The 23,166-nt window shown below is 39.6% G+C and overlaps 2 protein-coding genes across 3 annotated transcripts in view; both read right to left on the bottom strand.

Moving 5' to 3' along the window:
• The window catches only part of rpa1 (replication protein A1), a 31,040-nt gene extending 19,196 nt beyond the window's left edge, over positions 1-11,844 (bottom strand). The window contains exons 1-12 of the mRNA XM_072691973.1: positions 11,702-11,844; positions 10,055-10,102; positions 9,024-9,102; positions 7,859-7,967; positions 5,745-5,833; positions 5,567-5,641; positions 4,756-4,873; positions 4,562-4,664; positions 4,407-4,475; positions 3,167-3,359; positions 2,356-2,492; positions 200-348 (exon numbers count right to left, since the gene is read on the bottom strand). Coding sequence (XP_072548074.1) covers positions 200-348; positions 2,356-2,492; positions 3,167-3,359; positions 4,407-4,475; positions 4,562-4,664; positions 4,756-4,873; positions 5,567-5,641; positions 5,745-5,833; positions 7,859-7,967; positions 9,024-9,102; positions 10,055-10,102; positions 11,702-11,734 — 1,202 coding nt within the window. The 5' untranslated portion in view covers positions 11,735-11,844. The remainder of the gene's footprint in view (positions 1-199; positions 349-2,355; positions 2,493-3,166; positions 3,360-4,406; positions 4,476-4,561; positions 4,665-4,755; positions 4,874-5,566; positions 5,642-5,744; positions 5,834-7,858; positions 7,968-9,023; positions 9,103-10,054; positions 10,103-11,701) is intronic.
• A 3,482-nt stretch (positions 11,845-15,326) lies between these two features.
• serpinf2b (serpin peptidase inhibitor, clade F (alpha-2 antiplasmin, pigment epithelium derived factor), member 2b) lies at positions 15,327-21,943 on the bottom strand. Of its 2 annotated transcripts, none has more exons than XM_072691120.1 (9): positions 21,856-21,943; positions 20,936-21,007; positions 20,588-20,668; positions 20,240-20,501; positions 18,865-19,008; positions 18,499-18,687; positions 16,746-16,888; positions 16,309-16,513; positions 15,327-15,919 (listed from the first exon to the last, which is right to left on the bottom strand). In XM_072691120.1, exons 2-9 carry the CDS (start codon positions 20,990-20,992, stop codon positions 15,573-15,575), a joined length of 1,428 nt encoding a protein of 475 aa, XP_072547221.1. In that variant the 5' UTR covers positions 20,993-21,007; positions 21,856-21,943; the 3' UTR covers positions 15,327-15,572. The 2 variants fall into 2 exon arrangements, with proteins under 2 accessions (XP_072547221.1, XP_072547222.1); XM_072691121.1 differs by having other exon boundaries at positions 20,630-20,668.
• Positions 21,944-23,166: the final 1,223 nt, after the last annotated feature.

Here is a 23,166-nt window from a genome sequence, read left to right as displayed (position 1 = left end):
GGGGTACCACTGTCCTGCTTGTTTTAGTGTTTTCCTGCTCTAACACACAAACACCAGTTCATCTCAGCAAGGGCTTGTCAGTTAGTTCATTAGCTGGATCAGGTGCATTGGAATTAAGGGAACCAGTAAAACATGTGATGCAGCGGTACTCTAGAACCACTGAAGTAAATGTTTTCAGCCCCAAATAGGCCTTACTCACCATCCTCGCAGCTTGTATGCCTCAGGGATGTCAGGGTTAATCATTAATGTACTGCTGTAGAGTGTGGAGAGAGAACGTCCTCCAAAGTCAGAGAGTCTGGCACCCTTGATGGCCAAGATGGGCTGCCCACTGCCATCGAATGTCTCTGCCTAGAGAGAAAGATTGGCAGAGATCAGATCTTGTGTATATTTCATGTGCATGTTTTGCTGACAGCTCTGAATAACAAAGGGATGAAACACACACACACACACACACACACATTCTATATACAATTTTTCCACTTTTCAAAACACTGTTTATGCCACAGCACATCTTGCTTTCCACAGCAAACTCCCTGAAGACAAAGAGTATCTGCTGGGCAAACAAACAAACAACAAAACAAAGGCACAGCAGTACGGTGTGCCTGGATGAAAGAGGCAGTGCTAATCTCAGTGGGTTTTCTCATGCACCCTAAACAGAAATTGGATAAAAGGACACACCACAGGACACACAGACAACACTCCACCCTTCCCCATACATACTATCAGGAGATATAACAAACAAATGCGTTTAAACGGTAAGGTGAGATTTGGTGAACTAAAAGTGATGCTATTTAAATCTTGAGCTGGATGTAATAATGAAGTGTCAGGTGGTGTAAAATGAAACTCTGTGCACTGCATGTTTAAAGGACTAAATATTAATGCTCCACGCTACAAATGGATAACTGAAATATGCAGTTTTCCAATAAAAATTCTCAGGATGCTTAGCTTAGACAGACTAGATCACAAAAGCTGAGCAGAGACACAAGAGAGATCATGCAGACCAGAAGCTTGACCAGAGCTTCCCAACATAAGTTCCATAAGGTACAATGCAGTGAATTTTTTTTCACAACTTGATTTCATAATGGATTGTAGCGGCATATACTAGATGATTCTTTTATGTCTTTGGTGGGCAAGGCCTCAATTATGCCCTATTCAACTTTAACCAGCAATATTCAGGTTTATTTAAATAAATAAAGAAATATATAAATTATAAGTTTGCAGAGTCCCATCAGTCTGGAAAAAGTTCCAGAGCCATTTCTGTAATTCACCAAACTATAGAGTCACACTGCCAAAATTGAGAAAGTAAACAGTAAACTTCCCATGAGTAGATACCCTCGTAAAATCATCCTGAAGTGATCATCCTCAAGTTCAGCCATGTCACTCCTCTGCTACGTTCTCTTTACTGGCTTCCTGTAGCTGCTTCCCACATCAGATTCAAAACCCTGACGCTGGCCAACCAATCCAAGAATGGCCCAGCCCCTCCGTACTTAATGCCAATGGTCAAAAGCTGATCTGCACCAAGAGCCCTTCGAGCTTCAAGTACGGCTCGGCCCGACCCGCCATCCCTTAAAATCCATGGAAGACAAGCGTCCAGGCTTTTTTCGGTCCTGCACCAAAGTGGTGGAACGAACTTCCCCAGGGTGTCCGAACGGCAGAGTCGCTCACTGTCTTCAAACGCACACCGAAGACCCACCTTTTCCAAGAGTACTTGGGCGAAGAGTACTATGGTCTCCATATTGACTTGTTAGTAGTGTCTAAGCTTAGAGGTATCTTTTGGATCCTAGTCTATTCAAACCAGCTGAGGTTAATCTTGGGTAAATGGCGAAGTACTTTTGTAAGTCACTCTGGATAAAAGTGTCAGCTAAATGCCATAAAAGTGACCATGAACAACATTTAAAGAACATCTGAGAGTCTCAGCAAAGGTCAATGTTCAAGACAGAAAAAACACTGGGGAAGTTAAACTAAGACTATAATTTGCTAAAATAAGTAGAGATTTTAGAGATGCATCTAAAATTGAAGCATTTTGAAGGCAAAAATACAAAAAAAAAAAAAAAAAGCCTTTCTAAGTAAGAACCTCTTAATCCATGAGAAATTGGATGGCTCGCATTTACGGAAACTGCTAATTCCACTTTGTATTAGAATTCTTCAAGCAATTGTCTTGAGCTGCAGGTGAAGTGTAGTTGGGCTTTGCAAGTCAATAACTGCCACACAAGAAAGTCTACCTCACAATGGTTGAAAACATCTCAACCTAAACAAGAGGGGTGTCTCAATTAGCCAGATATCTTCAAGTTGAGGACTGTCCAATAGGAATGCCCCTCAGCTTTTGCTTCCGTTATCTGGCTAGGTAAGTCTTACCTCCTTTCCCCACATGGTGACCTGGATAACTTTGCCAGACATGTCCATCAGCTGAATGTTCCTCTTGGAAACCTCACGACTGTTCTTGGTTGTGATGCGCGTCACATCTTCCACACTTTTACACACTCCAATTACATCTGAAGACATAAAAACGTACTGGTTACCCAGATATGCTTCATATTCACTTCTCATTCTGCAAGCTGGCTGGCAGTGCTTGTGATTAACTGTTTGTCTACTTGCCACTTCAGTAATCCTTTACAGACTTTAAATGACTTCGTGACACATCTACCTGTCTGCATCAGCATGTTATCGGACAGTGTCACTCATTCTGAGCGTAATCCAATAACACATGTCACAGCTTCATTACGGCGAGCTCCCACACTCCTCAGCTGCCATCATAATCCGCTTATCTAACGCCGTTATGACTCATTGGAGCACCATTAAGAACATTTCACAAATCGCTGCCAACACCTGACTCAAAGCCTGCGACAGAAACATGCCTGCTGCACCTCACCACGCTCCTGCTGCCATTATCGTAATTACGACTGTGCTCATTACCTTCTTATTCTAGCGGCGACAGAATCTTCTCCCTCCGCTCTCTAAAAGAGACAATGTCAATCTGTGCCACAGGCTATTACTGTCATTAGTATTATTAATATTGCATTTATCAACATTATTATAATTACGAATCCTCCTGGAACGGTGTCACATTCATCTCAGGGAGCTACAGACTAGCTCTTCCCGCTCTGCTGTTGCCAATTATCATATTGTCTGTTATTAATGATGGCTATCGCACAGCCAGCAGACTTACCCACAATGGCGTCCTTATCCCGAGCCTCCAGGTCAGCAATGGCTACAAAGTCACACTGCACCATAGGAACGTCATGGCTGTCATCGCAGGGGATGATGGTTGACTCGCCATTCAAGGTCATCTCATAGTCGTTCTTTAAAGATGTATACTGTTTGTTGGCGATCTTTAGGCTACCCTTGGAAATGTAATAAACCTGCAGAGTAAAAAACACAACTTATAAATAGAGCACATTTACTGTTCTTCACATCCAGGCTTAACTACTGCAATACACCACAGCTGCAAAGGTTCTTTTACATATCAGAATATAGGACTGCATGGTCTGGTACCATCTCACCTTTCCAAAGTTCACCACAGTTATTCACCTCAACAATCATGTACACCAACACGCACCTGCTTTCTATTCCACATGCTGGGTCTCACTTTTGGGGAAAGGGCTTGTTGCAGGCCCAAAACTTTGAATACTATGGCTTCTCATCTCCAAGCATGCATTTCCTTGTCCTAACACAGGAGACTGAAAATTCCACTGCAAATTGCCCCCGACTTACTGTCTTATAACTATGCTCAAGTCATTTCAGCTCCACCCACTCCTTATATTTTTTCTATTATCCTCATTCAGTGCTACGTATTTTATTTACAGAGCTGCAATTTTGGGTACCTTGAAAGGGGAGGAGGGGGAATGTTTGACACTAATTATACTACTATTACTAGTATAGTATAGGAAGGTAGTTAAACTCTTAACTTTTAGGAGATTATTTTAAGTAATTCAGGAGCATTTCTACTGGTCCATTCACCATGAAATATACAATATAAAGTGCAGCCGCAGTGTTTAAAAACATGGAGGTAATACCAATACCAGTCAACTATAACTAATGGGGACAGAGATGATGTATAAAATGAGCTACTTCTGTAAAGTGAATATTTTAGGCTATATGATAACTTTCCTATTTGATCTCATTTACAGTATATGGCTTTTGTAACAGTGCTACATTTGTCTCAGCAACACCATCTTACATGAAATCTATGGTCTAAAGAACTTTTAGACATTTAAAGCTAATAACAACTCACGAGAGGGGAGAAGACAAGAAAAGGGGGGAAAAAAAACCCTCAGATATCATTTTGATATTTCATTTCAAGATAAAGGGCAAATTCTACCATTAAGTGCATGGTCAATGTCATGCCACGCACTACATCAAGCTGTAAGCCTCGGCAGTGCCACAAAAACGAAAATGTTATGACTTACCTTCCCCTGTTCAATGAGGGAGTAGAATTTGTCCACCTCCTGATTAAATCCAGTCACCCTGATCTCTCCCTGTGAATAAACAACCAGTGAGCAGAAAGAAAAACCTTTCCGAACTAAACTGATAAAACGATTAGACAATGGATTCCGATTCTTACGCTCTCATCTACAATCTCCATGGAGAAGAGCTTTCCATCTCCCCTAGAGTTGCTCCAAGTGCGAATGGCGCTCTTATTGGTGACACGTGCTCGAATGGTCCACCTAAGGATAAGGTTCCCAATTCATAAACAGCACCACACAGAAATTAGATGGAAAAAAAAAAAATGAAATCAAAATAGGCATTTAAACTTACTTTGACTGATAGGGGTTAAGGCTGGCAATAGGCACAACTTTCGAGGTGCCTGTTGGTGTGCTGGGCGCATTCATGGGCTTCTTCCCAAACTCACGACTGGGGCCTCGGTTCATATGGCCTAATGAGAAGAGGGTCAAAAGAAAAAGAAACCCACTGAAGTGTGCAAAGAGCTAAACCTGGATGAGACAGCCAGAGTTAATTAACTATCCACTACACTGTACAGTTCAGAAGCACAAAAACAACGCCACTATGAAGGCCTGGAGAGAGTAGAAAAAACATTAAGTCATCTATGCAAAGTCAAGTTGATTAGACACCATCAAAAACTAACACAAAATTAAACAATTGCAGGCATCTCTTAAACCTTCACCATGATGTTTTGCAATCTCCATATTAGAGGGTGTCAGACCTGCATATGTAATGCAGTCTAACTGTGCTTCTGGTGAAAACATACTTGACTCAAAGTCAAGTATGTTTTCACCAGAAGCACAGTTAGACTGCATTACATATACCTGAAGTTAATGAGCTCTCAAATCTCAAAACTGTCCAATAAATAAATAAATAAATCCACCATAACCATTTTAAAAGCCATGTCCAATTAAAATGAACCAGTATGAAATGCAATATAGCTCTGCATTTTGTACTCTATACTCCACCTGCTGGAAAACTGTGGAAATGCACAAGGTGACCTACATTACACAACCCAAGCACATTCTGGCACAGCACTGTACAAAAACATACTACACAAAACAACTGTATTACTAGTGCAATATTACACAACAGCACTAATGATTATGGCAGCTTATCTCTTTACCATCACTTCCGTTCTGAGGCTGCAGTGGACGTGCAGAAGGAGCAGGTGCAGCAGGCTGTGGAGGCTTTGACTGACCTGCAGGACCATCAAACAAACGAAGAGAAAAATAAAAACATCATGCAAGGCAAAGTGACCCACCAATGCTGCAAATAAAAATTCCAGAATAGCGCATACTCACCTTCTACATAAGGAGTTGGATCTCCTATTTTCCCTCCCACCTGATCAGCAGGCTTGATCACCTCCATGTCCAGTATAATTACCACAGGCCTGTGATACAACAGGTTTTAGCAGGCTTTTTAAGTACAGCTTATAAACCGTTTCATCTTAATTTCTGAAAAATTGCTTCTATATAAGATCTGATCTTTATAGTAAATATGTTATGAGCAACAGTTCTCATGTAAAGCCTTATTTAACAAGAGCGGAATGTTGAATAATAGTCTAACTTCACTGAGAAATTGGTTTAAACAATCAAGATCATTTGCATAGTATGATCTGGTTCTAAAGACATTGCAGATGACCTCTGATGCTGAAACTGGGGGAAGAGGGAAATAAAAAAAGGCTTATATTCTGCATCTGATACAGTCTCTAGGAGCGGGTGCCTTGCAAACATCATTGCAAGGGCATGCTGTACAATCTTCTAACAAAGGGGCCAGGGTGATTGCTTTTTTCCTGCATGTTATATTCTGCGTTTGAGTGAGGTTTCCATAGAGAAATCTATGGTCAGTACGAGAAATGTCATTGTACCATAAATGTACCAATACCACTAAAATGCTTTGCTTCTTAATGCCAATTTCGCAATACCAAAACCTCCAAAAACAAAAACCAATGAAATAAATATATTAAAAAACAAAAGATCTGAAAAACAAACAAAAATCAAACAAACAAAAAGAACACTTTAACAACAAAAGTAGAATGGAGCTTAGTTAATCTTATCTAATCTTAGTTCATTTGATCTAATCTTAAATCCTTAAATCCTATGTTCTGTTATTTGACTCCTAAGACTCCCCCCGAGGCAATTTTGTGGAACGTTTGAGGAAGGACATATTTATAGAATACACCTACCACAGGTTTCCAGCAGATTCTAGGCCAATCAAATGACTTCATTTAAAAGGAACATATTAACAGAATTAAGATATCTGCATGAATTTGACCACGTTTTGATCACAAATTTACTTCAATATGTAAATTGTGTAAAATATGTAATATTTACATTTTTCGCTTGTGAAGACAAAAACAGTTCACATCTCAAATCTAGTTAGAACTTTATGCTCAAGTGTTTTTAAGATGAAAATGCACAATTGAGTGCTTTGCATTGTGTAAATTGACAAGAATATTTATTAACACATTCTTTAACAATTGGCAGTAGTAAAAAACAAAAACAAACAACAAAAACAAAAACACTCCCAACAACCCACAAACATGAATTTTAGTGTTATCGGGGCTCAGGACTTTTATTCTGAAATCTTGCAGTAAGCAGAGATGCAGAGCAGCCTTTTTTTGGCAGGGATGTTGCAAGAAGCATTACCAAAGTGACCAAAGTAATGCTTCTTGCAACATCCCTAGCCAATACTCTTCAAAAATATAGGAATCTATATTCTAAGGGTCATGTGTACAGAATTGGTACAAATGTTATTGACAATGAAGAAGGTTGTGCTGGTTATAGAACAGATTCACATTCTTCACAGTGACTTCATCAGTGACCTTAGCTGTTCAAGTAATTTGCTCAATAAATGTGTTGGTTAAACAAGACAGGCTGCATTTACTATTAATGACTAATGACCTGACCCTGAAAGAACTACTGAGGCATACAATTCCATTAATCTTTCAGCTTGTAATGTAATATTACAAGTAAAATGAAGATGACAATAACCTGCTCCATAATAACTTAAAAGAAAAAGAAATTGGCCTTTCCTTCTCAATGAGATTTATTCGCATTTGATTTAACACTGCCACAGATGCTGACAATCAAACAAAAATCATAGTGTGTTCACTGGATAATTCTTGTCAGGGAGGATCAGGAAAAAGTGTGGAAATGAAGTATAACTGGATGCTGCATGTTCATTTCATGCGTTTCATTAAGGCTTGAATGTAGTTTGTACAGTATGTCAACCTAAAAAACTGCCAGATTTTGGCTGATTATGATGCACAATCCATTGCAATGCTGTTGAAACCAGGCTTTGTAAATCATACAAATACTCTGCATTTACTATTAGCTTGAACAAGCTATTAGCTTGAACGCGAGTAGGGGCACAGGACACAATTACAGCTTCAAAGGAAGTGATGAACCCTTACCGTCCATCCTTAAGGACATTGGTGACACTCCTCTTCACTGAACATACACAGTTCGGAGCTACCAGATTTTGTTCAGCCAGGTAGTTCAGCTGTGTGGAGAGCATAAAGGCTGCAGAGGGGGGGGGGAAAAAATAATAATCAGACAAGTAAATGAGAAACATGGCACACTCAAATAAAACACCTGCATAGCTATTTCTGAATGTATGAAAATTGGCAACATCCTTAGCTCATAGCTACAGCCTAGTAACGTGTGGGAGGAGAGGTAATTTAAATGCACCACAACAGTGCATCTTAATGCGCAAGAAAATTGCTCCATAACTTATTCATGAGTTTTCATGCCATCACCACTTTTTACATCTCACTAAATTAATAGCAGGAAAGGATGTTGTTTTCATGGTGCTCCCATCCTCCACTCTTTGATCACTTCAAGCCCAATTCCTCCACGGCACCCTGACGCGTTACTCTTAGCACCACCATGCACAAAACATGTTGCTGTCCTCAAGTACTGCTTCTACTCAGCCTTTTATTTTTAATAACTACGATACAGGCAAGGTCTCAAACCTGAGGAAATGATACGCAATACATTAACCCAGGCATGGTGTGTTTATTCCTTCAAGAAAATATAAAAAAAAAAAACAACAGCCTGTATGTAACCGTATACAAATGACCTCCTTGAGAAAGAACAGTATTTACAGTTACCAGGAAACACCTAGTTTATCCATTCGGTCTCTTATTAAAGTAAGTCAGGTTGAGCTGCTGGTGGATAAACAAACTCAAACAGCAGCTAAAGTCAAAGAGGTTCCAGTCTCAAGCCTCTATATTCATCTAACCAACATATTAATAACATTACCTACCTACCTACCTACCTACCTACCTATCTACCACAAAGCAAGACAACCAACCCCAACATTTATTTTAATTTTAAGGTAGTCATAAAACTGGAAACTGCCATAAAAGTGTATGAAAACTGAACAAGTAGTGCCTCTTCAGTGTTAAGGTTGTTGTGCCTGGAAAACACCCAGACACACTCACGAGAATAACAGTTGCACAACAACTACATTCAGTTATGATAATAAATAAATATAAAATAAGAGCATGTAATTTGTGTCACAGTTCAAGCAATAAGAAAAGAAAAGTATAGGAGGTCACACACAGCATAACTTACAGGACATTGTATGAAGGCCGTCACTCATCATGAGGCGAAAGCGGACAGGTCCACTGCCTCCATCGATCTTTCGGATATTCTACAGACAAATGACAAATCACATCACATCACAAAAATGCAGCAAACCTCCGTTATCCATTCGGTGGAATTATGCAGGCTTAATTACATCTTTAACTAATGATACAGATCACAAATTCTTTCAACAGTCAAAAACATGCATAAGTGGATACATGGTAAACTTGACAGAAAACAGTGTGAATGATCCTTCCATAAAATCATACAGCCTAATAATTGTATACTGTTGTCATCAGCGAAAGAAGGTGCCTGCTGAATTACGTTAAACACCAGGCAAACACAGTTAGGTACATCAAACATTTAGTGATTACTACAGCTAAAATGTACAGATGCTTTGTGTGCACATCGATTTATTCAGAATGCTGGAGCTGAGAAAGAGTTGCCAGATGTCTGTAAAGGTGTTTGGTTTATTTAGAGATGTTGTAAAGCAGTGTTTTCTGTGTATCTGGAATCCCAGTCAGGATATTCCTAACTAGCACAGCAATGTGTTTTTATAATTTAACTACAGCTGATGTCAAATTCACATGGTGGGATGCTGATACTGCATTAGTCTGTATCAACATGTTTGGAAACCTGGTTGTAAAACACCGTAATGAATTACTTTAAATACAAAACCTAGCTCATGCATGGCTCACATATAGCCTATCACACAAAAACCTTGTATCTCCAAATCTTAAATGTAACTTTGGGAAACAATCTTCTGAACTTTCAATTGAAGTTAAAGTAAAAAATATTATTCTAAGCAAGCTTGGCGCGTTTATATTGGTCCAATCATCATAAAACCGACAATGTGAAGAAATACCACCATATTCAAATTACGACCAAAAAAAAAAAAAACAACAACTGCAAAATAAACAAACAAATAAATAACTCTGAGAATGGAGATACAAGGTTTCTGGCACAATACTGACAATATACTTTTAGAACTTAGAAAATAAACAACTGGAAAAACTTACAACACATTGAAGCACTGGGTTGGAAACCTCACTACCTTTGATCAGAAGCTGAAATGAAAGAGCACAATCAAAGTCTTCAGTTAGGAAAAAGACCATTTAGATGCCAGGTGATAGTAAAGGGTGAAGAAATAAGACAACACCACCTGTAGGCCTTTCAAGCCTATACAATATTAAAGTCCTATAAACATTCTAACGCATAATCTCTCAAACAGACCTTCTCCTGCTTGGTCCGTGTATGGAGTGCAGGCATGAATATACAAATCTGATGAGGACTTGCTCATTCTCAGGTAAATGAAGCAATTCCAGTAGCTGAGCGGACACTTCAACTGATGGTCACTGCCAAAGCTTTAACAGTCGTTAAAGTGCACTGTTTGTAGTAAAACCACATCAAATCTGATCATTTTGAGAGAGCAATGCTGGGATAAATCTGCACTTTTAGAGACAGTCTTGTGAAATCGCATCTTTGCAATATAATTTATATATAAAATAGAACTGTTTTTGCTTCCAAGTGTTTTGCTCATTGTTATCATTATAATAATGTGTGCTTAATCTAGACGGCATCCATAATTTGAGAGTTTAAAGCAACGTCATTTACTGGATGCAGAGAATGTCTGAAACTCCTTAAAAAAAGATATTATAAAAATGAAGATTAAAGAGACCAATGATGGTTATATATTATCATCATAATACATTTAATATTGTCTTATATCTTGACAGTCATCTCTATGACTGTGATGTTTTTAAGGACCAGCAAAGCAGCTTAAATTAAAGTTTAACACTAAAAAGTTCATGAGAATACTCTTTAAAACAGTTCTCAATAATAATAATAATAATAATAATAATAATAATAATATAAAGAGACGATAGATGTCAGGCCTCTTCAGTTAATATTCAGTAGTATCTGTGCAAAATTTAAGAAAACAGCTAAATCATTAAAAAGCAAAATTGACAATGAAGGGAACAGGGGAGAGACATTCTTCGTGGACATTATAATAACTAGGGTGTGATCAGAAAGACATTAGTTTAATTATTATATTATTTTTTGTAGACAAACAACAGTGCTCACACAACACAGCAGCAGATCAACAGTGAAACCATGGAGTTACAGGATTAAGGCACTTTTGTGAATCCAGGCCCTTAGGCGACAGGCGCACATTATTATACTATTATTATTATTATATTTCTAGTGCAAACACAACTCCTAAGTCTAAAAAATATATATTTCCTAAGTCATTAAGGAGGCAAAACTGCGATGCGATGGAAAAATCCCGGCTCCAACAGCAGCCAACAGCAAATCCGTCACACATTAGCTAAACGGCCGCCCGCATGAAACCGCTACACGACTTAAGGTGGATCAGACAGCTAGTCAGCTAGTCAGCTACTGTGAATCAATATTCAGCCCCAGGCTAGCTATCTTACACAGATCTGATAGTAGTCTACTCCTCCGATTCAGGCATTTCTCTAAATTTCCTGGAGTTTCTCTTGGTGGCCTGTTAGCTAGCTAGCACTGCCACCACTGAACTACTTCAGATGACGGTCCCCCTGGTTTTCGGCCTTGTACTTAGCTAACTAGCTAGATAACAACAACAGCTCACACAGCTACTCTCATACACCACCTCTACCCTCTTCATGCACCCCGCTACTTACCTCTATGGCACCCTCTGACAGTGTAACACTCATGTCTGTGTGCTGGAGGAGACACTCTTGGTGAGATATGGATTCGCAGCAGCTCCGCTCTGAGACCGTGTTGTTGTTCAGAGTCGTGGCGCCAACTTTCAGTGTAAGCGCGCGCTCCAGTTTCTTGCATCACTTCCGGTTGGGGGTCGGAGAAGATGCCCGTTTCGCCAGTGACTCAGGTAAGCAGGTCTGTGTCCGCTTTGACATTTTAGCCTTTTTTATTTGAAGAAATATGTTTATAAATCAAAGTACATTCGTGTCTGCAGTAATTAACCATACTGATGAGGACCTTTATTCTGTAATATTAAAAAAGTGAGACAAAAACTTTTTTTTGCATCCTAAAAAAAACAATATTTAGATACTTAAACCGTTCCCTGGATTTAATATATTTTTCATTAAAAAATGAATATGTTCGTGCTTTTTAAATTGATGTCCCGATTAATTCAATCGAGAGGACTATTTGTTAAACCAAGGGAACGGCTTGAGGCAGCATTGAGGGAGCAATTTATTAACGTCTCTAATATTTATTTATAATATTATTTTTCTACCCTGATATTTTAGGGGCTCTGTAAAATCCTGTCTACAGTTTACACATATTTTATTATTGTCCCTTGACATTTCAATGGCATATTTCTTTATAATATTTATACAGACCTTAATATAAAAAAGTAAATACAATTGAGTAAGTCACCAATAACATGCTTCTGTTTACATAATTTAGCAATTTTTTCAGTCAGAAATAAAGAAGGTAAAATGCTTGTAATATCAGAAGTAAACCACTTAGGTCAATGAATGACCCGACTGATTTGTGAAAATAATACTGTCAGTAGACTCGTGTTTCGTTACTGGGGGTCATTTTAAAAGAGATATTTGTAAGACTGAAAAAAAATGGAGTACAGTTTAATTATCAGACTTTATACCACAGATGCTTTGTCTCTACACTGAACCATTCTGACCAAAATTAAACTAAAGAAAATCATACATTTATATTCCTCGTGATTAGGGTTTCAAAAAACAGGATAAACATTTTTTATCGTTATGAACAAGCAGTCAGTAGACTTCAGAAAACCAGATGTGAGATGAACAAGCCAATAAACTGAGGATGTTTTATTGCATTTTGTTTTTAATGCATTGTTGTGTCAGTCTTTGACCAACTCACTAAACTTCAATATTATGTTGCATGATAATGAGAATAGAGCTTTATAAAGCACTCCAATTCGTGACAGTTTTACACATGTGGCACTTTCATGCATGTAGTACATGGTTATTGGTAGTGGATTTTGTTATTTTATACTACTACTTCTTTAGATTTAAGGTGTAAAAGTGCCTAGAAAGGCCTAGACTCTACTACTTACATAAACAAATTCTTACTTCACTGAAATAAAGATTAATATAGATACCAAACAATTAGATATGGAGTAAACCAAAAATATCATGTCAAAATATGCCTGAAATCCTGAAGTATTGCAGTATTGCAGTAGGACTTATTGCAGTAGGACTTAGAACGGATGTTGCTGCCGCTAAAGCATCTTACTACAGGGCGAAATTGGAATCATCTGCATCTGACCCACGCAAACTCTTCACCATCTTCTCCTCTCTCCTTAACCCTCCTACTCCCCCACCTCCCACTACCTTGTCTGCACAAGATTTTGTCTCCTCCAAAAGGTTGACAAGATCCGCCGATCTTTCCCCCCTACCTCTACCCCCCTCTCTAGGCCCTGCCCTCCTCCTCCCTCTTCTCTGACCTGCTTCTCTCCTCTTTCCACAGATGACCTCCTACATCTTCTCACCTCCAATAATCCTACCACCTGTCCACTAGACCCTGTTCCATCCCCTCTGTTCCAGACAATCGCTCCAAACCTCCTTCCTTTCATCTCCTTTGTCATAAACAGCTCTTTGTTGTCAGGTCATGTACCATCGGCCTTCAATTCTGCCAGAGTTGTGCCCATCCTAAAGAAACCAACTCTGGACAACTTGGACATCGGCAACTACAGACCTATCTCTCTTCTCTCTTTCCTCTCAAAGATTCTCGAACATTCTGTCTACAACTAACTGTCTCTCTTTCTCACTCAGAACAATCTACAGGACCCCCACCAGTCTGGATTCAAAGCTGCACACTCTACTGAAACTGCTCTCATTGCAGTTACAGAGAAGCTCCATGCAGCTAAAGCTGCCAGACTGTCCTCGGTTCTGATCCTTCTTGACCTCTCCGCAGCTTTTGACACAGTGGACCACAAGATCCTCCTGTCTATCCTTGCCGGCCTTGGAATTACCGGCTCTGCATGGCGATGGTTTGCATCATACCTGCAGGGACGCTCATACCAGGTAACATGGCAGGGCGACACGTCTGCTCCACAAGGCTTGGTCCTTGGTCCTCTTCTTTTCTCACTCTACACTAGCTCTCTTGGTAAAGTGATATCCTCTCATGGATTCTCTTACCACTGTTACGCCGATGACACTCAACTCATGCTCTCTTTCCCACCGTCTGACACACAGGTTTCTGCCGGCATCTCAGCATGCCTCGCCGACGTCTCTTCTTGGATGGCGGCTCACCACCTCAAACTCAACCCCAGCAAGACGGAGGTGCTGTACATCCCGGGAACTGCTGGACCAAAAAACGATCTTGCCATCACCTTTGAGAACTCACTGGTCACTCCTTCTACAGAAGCTGGAAGCCTTGGTGTAGTGATGGATGATCAGTTATCGTTCTCAAGTCATGTTGCAAACGTAACTCTGTCCTGCAGATTTCTCCTGTACAACATCCAGAGAATTCGACCCTTCCTCTCTAGAGAGGCCACCCAGGTGCTTGTTCAGTCTCTCGTCACTTCAAGACTTCTGCAACTCTCTTCTGGCTGGTCTCCCTCTGCGCACCATCAGGCCCCTGCAACTCATCCAGAATGCAGCGGCACGGGTCGTCTTCAATGTCCCTAAATTCAGCCATGTCACTCCACTGCTGCGTTCTCTTCACTGGCTTCTTGTGGTTGCCCGCATCAGATTCAAAACCCTGACGCTGGCCTACAAAGCCAAGAACGGACCAGCCCCTCCATACTTGATGGCAATGGTTAAAAGCGGATCTGCACCTAGAGCCCTTTGAGCTTCAAGTACGGCTTGGCTCGACCCGCCATCCCTCAAAATCCACGCAAGACAAGCGTCCAGGCTTTTTTCTGTGCTGGCACCAAAGTGGTGGAACGAACTTCCCCTGGGTGTCCGAACGGCCGAGTCACTCGCTGTCTTTAAACGCAGACTGAAGACCCATCTTTTCCGATAATACTTGGACGATTAGAGTACTATGGTCACCTTATTGTCTTGTGTTTAGTAATGTCTAAGCTTAGAGGTATCCTTTTAATTATTGGTCTATTCTAACTAGCTAAGGCTTTTCTTGGGTAAATAGCAAAGCACTTTGTAAGTCGCTCTGGATAAGAGCGTCTGCTAAATGCCATAAATGTAAATGTAAAGCATCCACTCATCTCTCAGCAAAGGTGCTGACGTTTGCCAGATAGTACATTTTATTACCCCTGCAACTTTGTAAGAAATACACCAAGAAACACTTTGTTTTTTAAAATACCTTTTCTTTAATCATCAAACATCATGCTTTTAAAACATCAGAGTTGACTGATGGCGATATGAGCTCGATCTTAAGCTGAAAGGTAATTTGTCTGGATGGTGAAAAGGATCACCTCAAAATTTCCAATATGTTACTACATATTTGACTCATGTCCATTGAACGTGTTCTACGCCATATAATTCCTGTGGCTGGATTCGTTGCAAGTCTTGATTTGCCTTTCTGTGGCAGACCCATGCAGCTCAAGATCAGTTGTAGTCTCACTCTGCTGAAGAACCTTTACTTGGGTGGATGGACAAAAGACGGCGCAGCATCCTTGTCATCAAGGAAATCGGTTTTATCGGAATCGCTTGGGTTTAATAGCACGGCAGATCCTCTGGGGTTAGGGTTGGAAATAACCCCCAGAAAAAGGGGTGTTTGAGAGGAATCATCCATGAGGGCCAAGAAGAAAGGCTGGTTAACTGTAAAGGAGGGATTGGAGCGGGAGATGACAACACTGGTCGCAGCAGCAGCTTCTGCACCCTCTTCATTTATCTCCATGCTGGACTTGTGCTGCACGCTGGAGACCACCAGGGGGCCCTCTGAAATACCAGCCAGGTTGGGACTTGTAAACAGCTCCCCTAAACCTGTATACAAAGAAAAAAATAGAAAAACAAAGGTGTTATTGAGGAGTGTTATTGTTTCTCCTGTAAAAATCTAATGGAAAAATTGCTCTTGATGTCAAAGCTAAACAAGACTGGGTGGCAGACTTCCATTACTGGTCAGCTACATTGGCCTCACAGCTTTTTTATTTTTTGTGTCCCTATTAGAAAAAATGTATTGATTATTAAAAATGTCTTACTTGTTCTAAACTAGTGGTATCAAACATTCTGATACGGCACTCTGATATATCAAAATATAAATTATTGGTAGTGTGACAAACCTACTTCATAAACTGTTCTCTGGAACAGTGACTGGAAAAGGATATGTTATTTGTCTTTATCCTTATTCTTCTAAATCCAGAATGCTTCCTTACCCATGCTCGTCAGGGCCTCGTCAAGTTCCTGAGTGAAATCCAATTTGAACTTGGGGAGTTTGACTTGCATATTTCTCTCTCGTGGAAAGCGGCTATAAAGGTTTGAGATGTTGAGTTTGGCTGCAAGGGTCGTCACATTGACATGTCCAGCCATAGGCATTATAATTACCAGGCTCATATTCCCTTTGAATGGAAAACGGGCAACCTGCAAATGACCAGTAATATGTTTCAAAACTGTTAGGACAACATATGACATTTCAGCAGGAACCTAAATAAAGACGTATGATTACTGCCCTTAATGTTATGTTAGATGTTAATGGTGTTGTCATGGTGACCTCCAAACGTCTGCAGATAAGACTGGGGCACATATTCTAACCAGTGCATACTATCATTTTTACCAACAAAACTAAATAAATGCAAGTGATCATGAAAGGTACCTGGGCATCAAGTTCATTATGAGTGAAAATACTGAGCGGGTATTTTGGCCCAAGCATCATGTCTACATTGACCATCATGTTTTCATCAATGTGGAAGGGTTCACTGGTTGTAAAGCGAGGGTCAAAACGCTTGAGCCACTCCCCTTTAGGAAAAAACATTGAACACATTGAAAACAAAAAAAATACATAAATAAATACTGGATACATTGGATACAAGATTAACAACTTAAGCTTAAGAAGGCTTTTTTTTTTTTAATAAATGTAGTATAAATCAGAGTTAACACATTACAAACTCAAACTCCATGTCTTCTCCCAAAGGGTTAATACCTTTAAAACAACACACTTGAAATATCAATTTGAGCAAATATGAGATGAAGATAATAAGAGTTCCCTACTGGGAAATCCAGCTCAAGACCAGCTTGGATGGTTAATCAGGTCTTGACCAAAACAGTGCATGTTGCATTTGACTTTGGACATGCTTGGTCTTGCTCGTCATGCTGGTTGTGCTGGTTGTACTGGTCAACTTGGACAAGCTTGGTCATATTGGTCATGTAGCTTGGTCAGGTTGATCATGCTTGTAGACCAACTAAACCATCAAACTCAAATATGCTGGTCAAGAGCTAAGATAGTCAACCAGCTTAACCTGGCCAGGTTGGATTTTTCAGCAGGTATCTGATAAATCTTTCTAGAAAAGATTTCATATTTTGTGGGGAAAAAGTGGGAAAAATCCATAACAATATTGTTTGCATCTTGAGATCCAAACTTGATATCTCTACACTGTAAGGATATTTGGAAGACCTGCTAGAATAATATATTTTTAGATGAACTTTCTAGGAACAAATGTTTTTTGTTTAAAAATAAAAGTATTTTCTGTAGCATTTTATATTTAGATATTGGGGTCCGAGCTAAAGCAGCATGAAATCATACAGTTATTCTACAGTCGTGAAAAGTCAGAAAGTATTCAGACCCATTCATTTTTTCATCCTTTTATGTCTCTGCCTTACAGCCTTACTCTAAAACTCATCATCACAAGCTGATCAAAATTCACCTGTGGTATATTTAGTTGATTGTACATGATTTGGAAAAGTGCCTGTATAAACTACACTGTTAAAAGATCCTTTGGAACTTTTGGAGGTTCTTCAATGTAAAACAGTGGATGAATGTCTTAAGGTGCTTCTCTGATAAGGGCTTTATGGTAGACTGGCCAGATGGAAGCCATTCCTTAGGTAAAGGCACATAATGGCTTGTTTGGGGTTTACCATAAAGCATTGAGAAGCAAGATTCTATGGTCAAATGAATCCGAGATTCAACTCTATGATTTTTACATCTGAAGAAAAGCAGCTATCACTCAGCTATCACACACAACATTCATGCCTTTTATTACCTTTTGATGCAAAAAAAAAAAAATAAATTTTAGAGTAGGGGTATAATGTAGGGGTGGCCAATCATGGTCCTGGTGACATACCACCCATCAGATCCAACCATGATCCAGCAAAACAAACCTTGGTAATGAAGCTGCTAAAATATGGAGCTAGGTGTGCTGGATCTTAAGGACATTAAGCATTGTGCACTTACAAGATTGGCATTTAGTTATATAGAGAAATAAGGAAATGTGAAGGAGTCTAAATAACACTGGTGTAACACTACATTCCTGGTATTAGTTTGATGTGATGATTCTTTAATGTACTAATCTATTTTTTAGCAGATTGGGTGGTGTTTCCTGCTACAAAAGATCACCTGTTTTTCGTATTACCTTTATAGTGCACAGCATTGATAAGCATCATGGCAAGGTTAGAGGGAAGACTGGAGAGGAAGTCTGTGACATGACCATTTGTGGACTTCTCAACCCACTCATTGATCTCCTCTAGCTCCGTCAAGGCTGCAGGCTCTGAATCATATATTTTCAGGGACTCTTGCATGAACTCCTGCTTTGGCTGAAATCCTTGAAAAGGAAACATTCACAGATTTATCAAGTGTTGCCATCAAAGCCTAATGGCAGAAAAAAAACATTCCAATTGAACACACTCCAACTGAACATTAAAGGCTTCAAATGGCCTACATTCAAGGCCCACAGCACAACGCATGTCTTATGTTATGTGCGGGTTTATTTTTCACTCACCAGAACCAAGGTAGATGCGGCTGGCAATTCGCAGGGCGTTTTTGCGGACGCGATGGAGGAGGCTTTTCAGTGCTTTATGGTAGCACGGCACTGTATCAGCATGCAGACGCTGAAAGAGGAGCTCCTCTGTCTCATTCCTAGCTCCTGATGTTCAGACACAACAATCCCCATCAGCTTCAGTTTTATAATTTGACTTAAATTGCCATGCTACTACTTATCTTTCTGTTAAGAATACACTTTAATGGCAGTATTGCACAGATATTTGATTTATTTGTAATACAGTGGAATGAAAGGTTTGGGCACCCCTGGATAAAAATGAATAAATAAATAAATAAAACGTTACTGTGAATATCTAAGCAAATAAAAGCTGACCTGATTTTGCTAAATGCAAAAGTTAAAGATGACACATTTCTTTAATATTTTAAGCAACCATACTTTTCATTTTCATCTTTTACAGTTTTAAAATACCAAAAAAAAGGGAAAGAGCCTGAAGCAAAAGATTGGTCACCCTGCATGGTCAGTACCTAGTAACAGCTTTGCAGTAGATAAGAGTCTTTCAGTTTTTGTTTTTTATCAATTTTTCCTAGCAAAAGGCTTTCAGTTCTTCAGTCTTCCATTCATTATTTGAGGTCTATTATCAGATGTTCTATAATGTTCAGGTATGGGGACTGAGGAAAATGGCAAAAACTAGCGTGCCTTGAGGTAGCCCATTGGAAAGTGAGGTGTGTTTAGAATTATTACCCTGCTCTCCGCTTTGCCATCAGCGGTCAGAGTCAGAGAGAGCACAACAGACCATGCTCTTTTTGGGTGGGTGATGCCAAATTGGTAGCAATGCTAAAAGAGCCGTTGGCTAGCTTCGCTGGCTATCGGAGGAGACGTATTAAGTCCTTACCCTCCTAGTGTTGCTAGTGCTAGGGACGGGGTTCAAACAGGTGGGTTAATTGGCAGTAACAAATTTGGAGAAAATCATTGACAAATGATTAATAATAATAGTAAAAAGAAGAAGAAGAAGAAAATATTCTCCTGTGGAAGCAGTTATTGAGGTGGTTTTTTTTTCTTGTCATTCCGCACCCTTTTTTCACCACATATTCCTTTGGGCCATCATCAGTCAACCTTAGCTTAACCTTCAATGTTTGTGTTAACTGCCTTTCTTGATTACATTAAAAACTGAGGAAACAATTACCTAAAAACAACATAACAGGTAATTAAGGTCAAAATATCTATCAAGGTCCATCTCTGAGCTCAATCTTTTGCACGGTGCTCCCTGCCACACAAACCACACGACCACCTAAATGTTACAAGTGGACATCTGGGAGATAAACTAAAATACAAAAATAGAATACATTCTGCAAAGTATCACATGTCAGGAACGTACCCAGAGCCAGCTGAGAGAGAGCTAAGGACACACTGAGGGGTGAGATAATGACATTAGGCTGTTCTGAGTTTGCCTTCAGGCTCTCCAACAGCTGCAGACCAAACTTCATAATTCCATTGCCTACAGCCTGCCTGATCTCTGGGGAGCTCCGATGCTTTCCACAGGGGCCATCCAGGTCTTCCTCTGAGGAGTCACCATTCTCAGTGGTGGCGGTAGAGGCTACTAATTCTGCTGTATGAGAAACATCGGAGCTCGCTAAATCCTGAAGAGAAAAACCATGAATAAATGAAGTCTCATGAATCAGATGATGTGCTGACAATTGTATGAGTGAACAAGGTGCGTTCTTACTGCTCTTGGTTTGCTGGGTATCAAGGGTATTAGGGGACTTACAGAGATCTTTCCATTTTCTGCAGTTGCTGTATCTTCCTGCTGAATAGTACAGAACAAGCCATTTAAGTCAAAGACAGAAAGAGGGTTGGATAAGAAAGATTCAACTAGACTGCAATTTCAGTCTAGTTCAGGGCTCTTCAGCCTGTCCAATGCAGTTTGATGATTGCCCTGCACAAACACTTATGGTTCAACTCATCTGGTAATTACCAGGTTTGGAAGGAGTGCTTGAGCAGGGGGATCACCAGACTGTGCTGGACACTGGTCCTTAAAGACCAAAGTTGAAGAGCCCCAGTGTAGTTGCTTTACCATCCAGCCTTGCTTGCAGTAACAGAGGAAGAGGAGTGCAAATAATCTGAAATCCATGTCCTTCTGGCCAATCTGAAATACAAAGAATGCATGTAATTGATACATGCACTACGCTGTAAAAAGTTATACATACGTTCAACCCAAAATAAAAATGACTTCATGTGGTAACAAGCAATTGAACTGGGGGTTTGTTCATATCAATGAACCAGAGTTTGATTTAAATAATTATTTGAGCTGAATAATCCCAGTTCAGTTGTCCCAGTTCTTGTTACCGCATTTACAATGCATTTACATTTACATTTATGGCATTTAGCAGACGCTCTTATCCAGAGCGACTTACAAGGTTACTCGTATTACAGAGGTGGTTCAGTGTAGTGTTAGGAGTCTTGCCCAAGGACTCTTATTGGTGTAGCGCAGCATAGTCACCCAGACCAGGAATCGAACCCCAGTCTCCCACATGGTGTGGTAGCTCAGTGGCAGGTAGTGGTGTTATCTGTTGCGCCACACCAACCACACAATGCGCACACACATACAGTACAAATGGTTGGAAAGTTCATGCTTATATATATAAAAAAAAGTTCAACTCAAATAAATACTTTTCTTGAACTAAAGCAGAATAAAAATTATACTTCAAAGGTACAAAATGTGAAATAATAAATCATGTTTCATCAATCCAAATCTCAAAAGCACCTCAAATCAACTTCCTCTGTGTCCCACTTTCTATAGTGTACAATAACTGAACCGAAATACCAAGAGACCTGACACTCATTTCCTTAGACATGTAATCATAACAGTAGATGTCAGATGTCTCCTTGCTTAGTCTATTTTGCACAGCTTGAAGTAGCTCTTTTAAAGATAACGGGAAGTGCACAACAAAAGCCACACTAGATGAAAAGAAAAGCATAAGAAGGATCTTTTACCTTGAAGCAGTTATTTTGACAAAATCAGGTGATGTTAGGCGATGCCAAAAGATTTGAGGGTAATTGTTGCTGTAGACTCTCTCTTATCTTCGAATTCCTTGATGCAGCTAGCGGTATCTGAAGGACAACAGTTTCCAAAATGAATATCTCCGTTTTTACTGCAATACATTATTCTGGAAATGTTTCCCCCCCCCCACAGTCTAAACATAACATAATATAAATTAGGTTGCATGCAGAGAAATGTCTTACTTCACTTTGGAGCTAAAAGATCAATAAAGGTCAAAAAACATTCAATCAATTTCTGTTGTAGAACAAACACCAAAACGAGAGCTGTATAGGGAAATGTAGGTCAAAAATAACTAAATCTATAGTTTAAATAAATCTAATAAAATAAAAACATTAATTAAAATAAAAATATATAATTAACCATTAATCAGTGTAGCTTATTCTAGCACACTCTATATAATGCCTCATGAACTATTAACTAGGTACATTCAGTAAACAGGACCTTTGACCACCTTTTTTTTTAAAAAAGGACCTACTTATTTATTAATCTTCTTCATCCTGCCACTCCAAAATAACAAACTAAATATGCTCAACATATTCCATTGTCTGTTTAATAAAACAACACAATCTATTTAAGCTACTAAAAGTTGAGGATTTTAATAGTTTAGCTAGTTATAGGTCTATATATCCTCATGCAAAAAAAAGAGGGGAAATAAATAAAGGAACCTACCTTAAAACTTTTTAGTGGTGGCCTTGCTATTGAGTCCTAAATTGAGAGAAAGACACAGCAAATGGGCAGCAGGAAAACCGTCCTCTGTTAAAGTTTGGCAGCCACTGAGCAGGCGGTTACAGTTCAACTTTCATTGATCTGTACTTCATATAACTCACTACCTGCTAATGAATGTAAATATTGAGACAGATGTTGAGGACGTAAAACCGGAGCAACGCGCAGTGCGTAGAGATATGCAAATCTGTGATCATGTAAAACGTGATTTAATGTGGGGTTGTGAGAGTACGGCAAACGTGGTTACTGGAAGTGTGCAGCGTCCGGTTACTGGATGGCAGTCTAAGTCATTTACGAGAAGCTCTGCAGTCAGTCGAGGGGGAGATGAAACCACAGAGCTGCTGTGTCTATTTGCAGATTGTGAATTAATGCTGTTGGAGATCGGAGAATATAAGCCATTACTGAGCCCTGTCCTGCAGAGATAGCCATAGTGGGCTCTACACTGAGAACAGCTGAGAAGCATTAGACTGCAAACACTGGGGCAGGACTTTGCCCTATTGGACCAACATTTTCAGTGGCTG

The sequence above is a fragment of the Salminus brasiliensis genome, chromosome 11, assembly GCF_030463535.1.
Source record: "Salminus brasiliensis chromosome 11, fSalBra1.hap2, whole genome shotgun sequence".
NCBI classification, from domain to species: Eukaryota; Metazoa; Chordata; class Actinopteri; order Characiformes; family Bryconidae; genus Salminus; species Salminus brasiliensis.
The sequence above is the reverse complement of the archived record's forward strand: the minus strand, read 5'-3'. Positions and strand labels throughout refer to the sequence as shown.